This window comes from Solea senegalensis, linkage group LG19 (assembly GCF_019176455.1).
Source record: "Solea senegalensis isolate Sse05_10M linkage group LG19, IFAPA_SoseM_1, whole genome shotgun sequence".
Taxonomy (NCBI): domain Eukaryota; kingdom Metazoa; phylum Chordata; class Actinopteri; order Pleuronectiformes; family Soleidae; genus Solea; species Solea senegalensis.
Window position 1 is genome coordinate 3,432,939 of NC_058038.1, and position 11,304 is coordinate 3,444,242.

General features: G+C 40.2%; 5 protein-coding genes across 5 annotated transcripts in view; 2 read left to right on the plus strand and 3 right to left on the minus strand.

Moving 5' to 3' along the window:
• Window positions 1–1,409: 1,409 nt before the first annotated feature.
• On the minus strand, window positions 1,410–8,839 carry LOC122785248. The gene is made up of 4 exons (XM_044050973.1): window positions 8,365–8,839; window positions 4,974–5,299; window positions 3,051–3,422; window positions 1,410–2,239 (listed from the first exon to the last, which is right to left on the minus strand). Exons 1-4 carry the CDS (start codon window positions 8,767–8,769, stop codon window positions 1,735–1,737), a joined length of 1,608 nt encoding a protein of 535 aa, XP_043906908.1. The 5' UTR covers window positions 8,770–8,839; the 3' UTR covers window positions 1,410–1,734.
• Window positions 2,764–3,442, minus strand: LOC122785748 (histone H2B). The gene has a single exon (XM_044051676.1). It carries the CDS (start codon window positions 3,419–3,421, stop codon window positions 3,047–3,049), a length of 375 nt encoding a protein of 124 aa, XP_043907611.1. The 5' UTR covers window positions 3,422–3,442; the 3' UTR covers window positions 2,764–3,046.
• Window positions 4,575–5,275, minus strand: LOC122785749 (histone H4). Its single transcript, XM_044051677.1, has one exon. It carries the CDS (start codon window positions 5,264–5,266, stop codon window positions 4,955–4,957), a length of 312 nt encoding a protein of 103 aa, XP_043907612.1. The 5' UTR covers window positions 5,267–5,275; the 3' UTR covers window positions 4,575–4,954.
• Window positions 8,840–8,891: 52 nt separating the features above from the next.
• LOC122785747 (histone H2A) lies at window positions 8,892–9,474 on the plus strand. The gene has a single exon (XM_044051675.1). The coding sequence runs from the start codon at window positions 9,066–9,068 to the stop codon at window positions 9,450–9,452; it is 387 nt and encodes a 128-aa protein (XP_043907610.1). The 5' UTR covers window positions 8,892–9,065; the 3' UTR covers window positions 9,453–9,474.
• A 1,567-nt stretch (window positions 9,475–11,041) lies between these two features.
• Window positions 11,042–11,304, plus strand: part of LOC122785250 (dedicator of cytokinesis protein 7-like) — a 32,229-nt gene continuing 31,966 nt past the window's right edge. The window contains exon 1 of the mRNA XM_044050974.1: window positions 11,042–11,062. Within this exon, the coding sequence (XP_043906909.1) occupies window positions 11,042–11,062 (21 nt within the window). The remainder of the gene's footprint in view (window positions 11,063–11,304) is intronic.

Consider the following 11,304-nt stretch of genomic DNA (forward strand, 5'->3'; position numbering starts at 1 on the left):
TCCTTAGAATACAGAGACTCTTGAGAGAGAGTTTTGCTAGGTGAGGACACAATGATGTCAGCGTGATAAGGCCGGACAGAAAAATGGTGTGATGTCTATTATCACACCATTAACTATTATGTTTCACATCATTTGCTTCAGAGTTGGCATAAATCTGACTACTTCTCATAAATATTGTTTTTTTCCATCTGCCATGTGTAATATTGTTGTGAAACTTCGACTTGTTAAATTTTCCCCAGATTGCAACATCTTGCTGCTGACGTAAATTGATGGTATTGTGTTGTTGCTTGCCATTTTGTTGGTATGCAGGGTGAGTTTATAAAGACCTGTGGGTTTCACAGGTTGGCTCAAACTCTTCAGTCATGGACAAAAGGTATCTGTTGGTCCTCCTGAGTCTGCAGGTTGTCCTGCTCCTCACGACTTGCGCTTCAACTGATGCAGCTGTTCCAGTGAGAGAGCGTGAACGACAGGCTCATACTCGGGTAAGAAGATCCAACAGAGAAAAATACAGAAATAGATATAAGTCAAAGGTTATACGGCATCTGTTTACTTCTTACAATAGAAAAAAAACATCATATGTTGGAAATTCCATGAGAAATTAACCAGATGTGCATCAAAATGTAATCCATGTGGAATCATTTCAGTATATTTGTCAATATTATAAATATTTTTAATTTAAAACACATAAAAATATAACCTACTTGACAAAGGTGATGAGTAGATCACCAGTTTAACAACTGTGGAGCGGTTTTGATAACATTATCAGTGTATTCTCATTTTATCACAGAGAGGACCTCCAAAAACAGCACTGAGGTCCAAACGTCCACATCTCAATGTAGGATGTTGGAGAAAACATGGAGCGTGTGGAATTTTGCCACGGGTTGGTTTCCCTCAGGTTTTTGTTTTTGATGTGTTTTTTTTTTATTCAACAAAATGATGAATAAAAAAGCCAGAAATTAAAATCTGAGATTTAAGTCAAAATTCTGAGGGAAAAAAAGAAAGAATTCTGGTTCATTTATTTATTTATTTATTTATTCAATGTTGTAATCAAATGTTATTTTACATGTGGCACTAATCCTCTTCCATACAAAGGACAGAAACAAGGGTAACAAAAAATGTTAACTGTTAAGAATGTCATTATATATACAAATATATAATCTATGTATAAGTGTTGCAGTGGCTTGTTGTAAAATTATACTCTCTGTCTCTCCTTTTAAGCCTCCTCCACCAAAGCCAAAGGGAACACAGAGCACATCAATGTGATTTGACCAGGATCTTCACTTATGGCACACACTTTTTCATTATTTCATGTCAGACAACAAAATAAAAATTTTTTTTTAGCTATTATGCATATTGTTTGGTTGTCTGCTTGGTTCACACCTGCAAAACAAAGTCACTGCCAGACTTCATCCTCTTCAACTGAAATTTATTTTTCTAAGCTAATATTTCCTCGTTCATCTCAATGCTAGTTCTGACCGAATGCAGTGTGCAATAAATCTTATGCTCAATGTGTGATCAGTAGCATGTGCTGACGATCACCATAATTACTGATGACAGCTAAGATTGTCAAACTACTTGATATTGTAACAATACTGTAATATACCATATTATAGTTAGGGAACTTTTATCCGTTATTAAAAACATTGAAGCAGCAGAGGTATGTGGTCTTGAGTTCAGAGTATAGTGGCTCTTAAAAGAGCCGGTTTGGTCGTTAGTGGAGCATAAGCACAGAGTTTAAGCTCTCTCTCCACGGATGCGGCGGGCCAGCTGGATGTCCTTGGGCATGATGGTGACTCTCTTGGCGTGGATGGCGCACAGGTTGGTGTCCTCGAACAGGCCGACCAGGTAAGCCTCGCTGGACTCCTGCAGAGCCATGACCGCGGAGCTCTGGAAGCGCAGGTCGGTCTTGAAGTCCTGAGCGATCTCTCTCACCAGGCGCTGGAAGGGCAGCTTGCGGATCAGCAGCTCCGTGGATTTCTGGTAGCGACGGATCTCTCGGAGAGCCACGGTACCGGGCCTGTAACGGTGAGGCTTCTTCACGCCGCCAGTGGCAGGCGCGCTCTTACGCGCAGCCTTGGTGGCCAGCTGCTTCCTGGGAGCTTTACCTCCGGTAGATTTACGGGCGGTTTGCTTGGTTCTTGCCATGTTTCTGCTTGTTGCTTTCAACAGGAGAAAAAGTGAAGCAGACACGAGCGACTCTCTGCTCTTAAACTGTGGAAGCAGCTGTGACACGGTGACGCTGCTTCAGTCCTCCCGCTCCTGATTGGTGGTGAGCGGCTCTTCTTGGAGCGCAGCGCCGCCCAGAGGAGCCCGAGACCCCGCTGCTTATTGGACAAAAGTCGCTTGAAAGGACAGAGGGTGATCCCCCCCCTCTGCTGCTCTGCTCTGGTTGGTCTGGCAGGAGTCTCTCCTGCCAGAGTTATTACCATTGTGACATTTTGTATTTCAGGTTTTTAGTATATTTAATCTTTTCATATTTATATACTTGTATACCATGTTAGTAATCGTACTTGAAATGTCTGACGTAATGAACACAATAACTTCCTAAACCTTGTAACTATACTACAGGTGTTGTTTGCAACGGTTCCTTTTGTTATTATAAACTCTTTCATCATTGACACATTGACATATGCACAAAAATTAGCATAATACATGCACTTTCATTCTTCATTTGCAGGGTTGTTTATGTTGATTAATGATATATTTCATATAATTATATTCAGAAAGTCCCTTTGGATAAAAGCGTCTGCTAAATGACATACTGTCATAACATTCTACACACACACACTATTATTAATAGACCTCAGTACACGACTTTACGATACGTGGAACGTCTGATGTGATTATGAGAACACAAAAACTTTCTGAACCCTGTAATAGACAAATATTACATAGGTACAATTAAGATAAGCAAGGGTAAGTCTTCGGTGCCGAGTGTTCGTAGTTGCCACACTGTATAAAGATCATATGAACTCTGTTAGATAAAGTGTGTGGCTCTTAAAAGAGCCGTTGGGTTGATGAGGTGGTTCCAGTCTGAGCAGTGTGTTTACTTGGAGCTGGTGTACTTGGTGACGGCCTTGGTTCCCTCGGACACGGCGTGCTTGGCCAGCTCACCGGGCAGCAGGAGACGCACGGCGGTCTGAATCTCCCTGGAGGTGATGGTGGAGCGCTTGTTGTAGTGAGCCAGGCGAGACGCCTCACCGGCGATGCGCTCGAAGATGTCGTTGACGAAGGAGTTCATGATGCCCATGGCCTTGGACGAGATGCCAGTGTCGGGGTGGACCTGCTTGAGCACCTTGTACACGTAGATGGCGTAACTCTCCTTCCTGCTCTTTCTCCTCTTCTTGCCTCCTTTGCCGGCGGTCTTTGTCACGGCTTTCTTGGAGCCCTTCTTGGGCGCGGACTTGGCGGGTTCAGGCATCCTGACAGTTCACACAGATCAATGAGTCTCAGCAGGCGGAGGAGACTCTACTTATAAAGGCTCCATGCAAACACCACTGTGTGCTCCCCCTCCTGTGATTGGTTGATTCTCTCACTGAGGGTTGGATGAGGAGGAGATAGTGTTGTCTTTGTTTGAAACACACTGGAGACATTTTAGAAACAAATACATGATACATTTTATTAAAGAAACAAATCCTAACTATGATTCAGTCAGAAACGTTTAACATTTTTCTGCTTCAGTATCTTCATGATTATTAGTTATCTTTATCAAAGGAAGAAAATGTGTTTTTATATATTTATTGTAACATTTAAGAAACATAAACTCAGTGAATCATGATGATCAAACCTCTGGTAAAAGGAAGAAGAAATTCTTTATAATCTTTTCATCCTTTCAGTTCAATGTGAATGTGATGCATTCATGTCATTGTATTACTGTGTTGTTAGACTTATAATAAGCTGAATATAAGAACCATACAAAATGTCTTAACTTTTAAGAGTTGATAATACTACATAATAATCTACCTATATCCAATTATATATAACATATTAATTGTGTAGAAAAAGAAGATAAAGGTTGAGGACAAACAACAGATCAAAATACTTTTTGCAGTTTAACACAATCACTTTTTATTACTATTAAAAATAAATGCAAAGACAACCAGTCATCTGAAAAACATCCAACCGTCTGTGTGGGAAAAAAAACCTGTTCAGTTGTGGTGGATGATATGAGCTTAACATTAAACAATATTCCGTTGTGATAAAGCAATAACAACATTTGTGACACTATTTCACATACATTTCAAATATGATTGGATGTCTTGATACAGAATGATATATAAACCACATTAAAAAAATATATAGTTTTAAACATACATTTAAATTTCAGTCTTCAAACACATGAATTATATTAAATTAAATAATTACTTAAGATAACTTTGAATAAAAGCTACAGGACAAAGCTAGGCCTCAAATTGAATTGAAATGAAATTGAAATGAATGTAATAAAACAAACTATAGAGCAGTGGTTCTCACACATTTACTACCTGAGAAAATATTGAGTTCTCTCAGTAACACCATTATCACCAATGTTAAAATACGATGGCGTAAATAGAGCAAGTCAGCTACAGACTTTGCACAGATGGCAGATTTATTCCCAGTAAGATCATTTGCTCTCATGATGGTCCTCTATCTCACACAGAGGTTATTTTATACACAGTCAAATTCCTCAGCTCTACATCTGATATATACGGTAATTCACGTTAAACACCAGCCAGAGGACACTTGTGAAACTTGGATGAAATAAACAAAGATGGTGGAAGAGACGTTCACCATAATAATCTTCTACTACTAATGTTTAAGTTATATTGATTGTCCCACGTTATGGATTAAATGCATACAAAAATATTATTAAAACTATAATATGACACATTCAGATGATTGAGCTCTCAGAGACAAAGTGGTTGGCTCTTAAAAGAGCCGTTGTTGTTTTGTTTGATGACAAAGTGAAGTGAGTTTAACCGCCGAAGCCGTACAGAGTTCTTCCCTGTCTCTTCAGAGCATAAACCACGTCCATGGCGGTCACAGTCTTCCTCTTTGCGTGCTCGGTGTAGGTGACAGCATCACGGATCACGTTCTCCAGGAAAACCTTCAACACCCCACGAGTCTCCTCGTAGATCAGACCAGAGATACGCTTCACTCCGCCACGGCGAGCCAGACGGCGGATGGCGGGCTTGGTAATTCCCTGGATGTTATCACGGAGAACTTTGCGGTGACGCTTAGCGCCTCCTTTACCGAGACCCTTTCCTCCTTTTCCACGGCCACTCATTTTATCAGATTGTAGAATACACAGATATGGTGACTATGTCGAGATTCACGGATATTCAAAGTCTGTTTGAGGACCTGGTTGAAGACAAAGGCGCCATATTCTTCCTCTGTGGGTTATCATGGTGAATAAAGGAGTCTGTGGTGCATCAGCGCCCCCAACAGGAGAAGAGCGTCAGTGACAGCATGTCCCAGAGGTCTCACAAAATAATTAAAAATAATTAAATAATTAAAAAATAAACACTTATTTAATAGAAAAAAACACACATTTGCATCACGTAACAGAGAAAGAGTGGAAGGCCAACAAAATGAATTAATTCATGAAAAAACAGTACAACAATTAATAAATATATGTGTTAATTAAGAAAAGAAAAGAAAAAAGGTGATTTAAAAGATTCTGTATGGTGGAGGGGTGGAGTGGCTCAGTGGTTAAGACCGGTACCTGTGTGCGAAAAGGGCAATGGTTGCAAGTTCGACTCCACCCCTGGCTGATTGTACTCAATTCCCATGTGAGTCGCTTTGGATAAAAAGTGTCTGCTAAATGACATGTAATGTATGAATAATTGTGCATGTCAAAAATAACTATTAATTTTCTGATTTATTTACTTTTGTGTTTATTCGAGCACAAGAAAAGAATGGAGAAGCAAAGCGAGGCGAATCCTACAGATGAGATGGATGACTAAAGGGAGAGAAAAAAATTATGCATTGACCTCGATTGATTGGATTGTTTTGTGACTTTTGGGAAGTTGAATATGCCAGGCAACAAGTCGAGACGGTCACTCGCGACAGAATATCATGGACACATGTACAGACACACATGGAGTCTGATTTGACTGTCTAGAGCAAGGGTCCCCAAACGTTTTCCAGTGAGGGCCACATAACTTTTCCCTTCTCTGATGGGGGGCCAGTCAGTTTGTAACAGAAAAAGTGTGACCATCGCAGGGTTGCCTAAATGTAAACATTTATTGTTTCGACGCGCCTGGTGATTGTACTCGCCGACAGACTCACGGCATTAAAGACATCTTTCTTCTCGGGACACACCTCCTCCACGACAACATTCAAACATTTCTTGACAAACTCTCCCTCAGTGAAAGGTTTACCACAGCTTGCTATCAGTTGAGCAACACAGAAGCTGGCCCGGCTCACGTTCACGTTCTATGACTGGGATAAAGTGAGGTCGTAGTAGCAACTTTTTTTTTGTGTGGCTCACAATTCAATTCAAATGAGCTTCATTGACGTAAGGAAACATTTCCTGGGATTCAGTCAGGCAGGCCCACTTCACCCCAGTGTTCTATGCTTGCTTTAGTCTCGATTGCGTGGCCAGACTGAAAAAATAATAATGCGGGGAAAAAAATAATGTGTCTCTGGAATTGTTCAGGGGGCCGGGTCAAATGTGGAGGGGGGCTGTGTCCGACCCCCAGGCCGTAGTTTGGGGACCACTGGTCTAGAGCTAGACTATATCTCTGAGTGCTGATGCTGAAACATGTTTTTCTTTGTCAAATGTCATGAGAAAAGAATAATTATGTAATCTATGATGATAATGGGGGTGGGACTAGATAAGCTTTTGCTTCTCCCGCTTTCCCTTTCGGTACCGTGTGAACTACACTGATGTGTGATAAGTGATCTAAATGTCATGACCGAAACAAACAAACAAACAAACAAACAAACAAACAAACAAATAAATAAATAAATAAATAAATAAATAAATAAATAAATAAATAAATAAAGTATGATCCAGACATGACATGACATAATCACTTATGTCTGACAGGTTTGTGAATCAAGCTGAAAAAATAGGGTTTAAAAAAAGCTTAAAGAACTTTAAATAAACATGTCAAAGTAAGGTTTAAAGTTAAAAAAACAAACAAAAAAAAGCTCCTGATGGTGTAGTTTCACAAGATGTGCAGCTTCAATCATTTCTTTCTTTTTGGATCCTCCCTCTACAGCTGTGTGGTTCACTTATTTGATTTTTAAAATGACTGTGAATATTGAGTATAGGCCTGTATGTGTTGCTGTAATGCTGCTACACCAGAAACACAGATGTTGAGCATTGCAATAAAGGATGTGCACTTTGTGCAAACTTAAATGAAATGGACCAGGTAAAGAAATTAACAATTTCTATAAAGTGAATAAAACAGACAATTTCCAAACACAAGATGATTCCAACGATGACAATGAAATAGTGACAGGAAATGCCAGAGTAAGAGTGAGAGGTAAACATAATTTTCCCAAAATAGTGTATTGGTTGTCCACAGAAAAAGCATAGCATAAAAACCGTCAAATGGTTAAAAAAAACTAGAACGGTTTTCATGTGGACAGCCCCTGAAGTGAAAATGTCTGACCTGGAAGCCAGACCAATGTTTTATCTGGTGGTTTGTCACAAAATAATGTGAGTGTCAGAGTCACACTGACACACAAATTAAACTGTGCAAAAGATGAATATTATCATGAAACTGAAAATCAACCTAGTGGATGATTCATGGTTAAAGTTGCTTCCCTACATTCATACATCATAATTATCACAATTATTACAATGAAAACAAAATGGCGTCTTATAACTCTTGTAGCTACTTACCAAGACATTACTTCAGAAATGAGCTGTTATTATAGTATCACCTCCTACTACTATAATTATTACAATATTCTTTTATGAAATCCAAGCCATAAGGACACATGGTGACAAGGGTGTGTGAGCCTGTTTTGTGTCTTAATTTCCCTTCAAGACTAAATGGGTGTGGAATCTAATGGGATTATATTAAATAGCACTTTTGTTAATCAACAGTGGGCATTTAATAAATAAAGGTCAAATGTCTTTGACTATGAAACGGACACATTCTCACTTTCTATGAGAAATGTACTATAATGGAGTTTGAACAGTGATGTAGGAGATCATGAGAGCTTTGATCTTCATGATACTGTAACTGATAACGTTTATTCTTAATTGAAGACGATGTGTAATTGTTAGGAGACAATTTTATTCATTATAAAATATGTTGAGGCAGCAGAGGACTGTTGTCTAGAGTTGAGAGTGAGGTGGCTCTTAAAAGAGCCGTTGTGGTGGAGGTTAGTGGAGGAGCAGCAGCAGCAGCACAGACTTTAAGCTCTCTCTCCACGGATGCGGCGGGCCAGCTGGATGTCCTTGGGCATGATGGTGACTCTCTTGGCGTGGATGGCGCACAGGTTGGTGTCCTCGAACAGGCCGACCAGGTAAGCCTCGCTCGACTCCTGCAGAGCCATGACCGCGGAGCTCTGGAAGCGCAGGTCGGTCTTGAAGTCCTGAGCGATCTCTCTCACCAGGCGCTGGAAGGGCAGCTTGCGGATCAGCAGCTCCGTGGATTTCTGGTAGCGACGGATCTCTCGGAGAGCCACGGTACCGGGCCTGTAACGGTGAGGCTTCTTCACGCCGCCGGTGGCAGGCGCGCTCTTACGCGCAGCCTTAGTGGCCAGCTGCTTCCTGGGAGCTTTACCTCCGGTAGATTTACGGGCGGTTTGCTTGGTTCTTGCCATGTTTCTGCTTGTTGCTTTCAACAGGAGAAAAAGTGAAGCAGACACGAGCGACTCTCTGCTCTTAAACTGTGGGAGCAGCTGTGACACGGTGACGCTGCTTCAGTCCTCCGGCTCCTGATTGGTGGTGAGCGGCTCTTCCAGTGCGAGGCCGCCGCTGGGTGATCCCCCCTCTGCTGCTCTGCTCTGGTTGGTCTGGCAGGAGTCTCCCGCGCTTTCGTGGACATATAAACGAGGGTTTGAGCTATCTGAGTCACAGTTTCTCTGAGTTTGTCAGAAAAATCTAGTAAAAATTAACCATGTCAGGAAGAGGCAAAACCGGCGGAAAAGCCCGCGCTAAGGCAAAGACCCGCTCCTCTCGTGCTGGACTCCAGTTCCCGGTCGGTCGTGTTCACAGGCTGCTGCGCAAAGGTAACTATGCTCAGCGTGTGGGTGCCGGCGCCCCCGTCTACCTGGCCGCTGTGCTCGAGTATCTTACCGCTGAGATCCTGGAGCTGGCTGGAAACGCCGCCCGCGACAACAAGAAGACCCGTATCATCCCCCGCCACCTGCAGCTGGCCGTCCGCAACGACGAGGAGCTCAACAAACTCCTGGGCGGAGTGACCATCGCTCAGGGCGGCGTGCTGCCCAACATCCAGGCTGTTCTTCTGCCCAAGAAGACCGAGAAGGCCGCTAAGTCCAAGTAAACCACAGCAACTCCACAAACAAACAAACGGCTCTTTTAAGAGCCACACACTCACTCTGAGAAACTGCTCATCCTCCTCTTAAATACAGTTTAACTGTCAGTGTCTGTAAAAATATGAAAATATTAAACTTCACAAAGCACATTAAGCTTGCGTTTTCAACTTGATAATTAACATTGCAATTAGCCTTCTTGTCTAATGTAATTTAAACGAAATATAACTTTATGAACTAAATATAAATATCCTGTCAAGACATTAAAGCCGAATGTACACCATGAATAACAGCCAAATAATGTAAACAATAGAAATGACAATAAAGACTCGTTTCAAATTTGATTATATAATGTCTGAAGTAATGAACAATTCCTCAACTGTGTAACAAAGTGGTTGCTTGTAATTTTGAGTTATTACAAACTCAGAAAAATATGAACCTAATATGATCAAATTTATAAAACTTAAAAAAGCAGCATCATGTATTATGCAATTTCACTGTTCATTTGCAGTTAAACAACATCGTACATCATCGCAAAGTCTCTTTTAAAAGCCACACACACACAAAACTGATAAAGCGCTGCTGAAGCCTCTCACTACTCTGTATTTATGTTTATGTACAAATGAGTGTGATACTTTAAAATATGTGAGGTAACTTCAGTAATTTCCAAACTTGATTCATGAAAGTTCGGAGTAACAGTGATGCAGTAATGATTGTTATTGTTTATTAATAATTAAGTAGCATCACTACATTAATATAAAATGATCAATAAACTAGTAGGAACTACTTTTGTATTATTATTGACATGTAGTCAATTTTGTTGAAATACTTAATAGACAGACTGTAAATATGTGTTATAATATGTAACAAGAGTTAACATGTCTATTAAAGATACACTTCATTTCATTTTGATAACTGTGTGACTTTAGTGAACACAATAACTCTTGTAATTAAAGACAATTGTTACTTGTAACTTTGTCTCTCTTAAGTTTTTTTGATAAGATGGACAAATAAGATGTGGAAAAAATAACAGCAGCAAAACCAATTGTAGGCTTTCACTGAGGGTCTTGGGATTGATGAGCAATTACTACCATTTAAAACGTAGTAAATATCAAGATATTTAACATTCAATGAATAGACATATTTACAGCAAAATCATTGTGTGAAGCAGCGCGCACACATGCGGGTGAACTGATACAGTCATTGAAGTAACTAACGACCCATTTCCAATATTCAAATGTTTCTAAAACAATGTGATGTTGGTAACTATGGCAACTCTTCAGAAAGACACAAACTGTGACGTATTTAGGAGAGGGGGTGTTTTAGTTAATTTAATGTTTATATGAATGAAAGTATTGTTCAAGATTATATATTATGTGATATGATATGACATGCACACATTGTCCTCTCAAAGAAGTTTGTCAATGGTTAATTTAGAGAATAGATCCTGCTGCTCTTTAGTCTCCATTTTTTGTGAAGGAGCTCCTTCACCCATGTTCAAATGTAAACCCAGAAGCAAATAGTCCAGTGACGATACATTTCATTTGCAACACAACTTGTTTAATCAAGTCACTTGTATTTCATGTATGTGACTCAAATGATGTACCATTTGTACTTTGAGGTAAGGGTTAATAAATACATCTTTACAGTATGTGGATTGTAGAATTAACCTTAAGGACTGTAATGCACATGTGTAAAGTCATTTGAATATTAATTCCGTATAAAGATCACATTAGACTGCAGTGTACACACTAATGCAACTTCTTAACAAAGTGTATAAAGATCATATGAACTGTTAGATAAAGTGTGTGGCTCTTAAAAGAGCCGTTGGGTCGATGAGGTGGTTCCAGTCTGAGCAGTGTG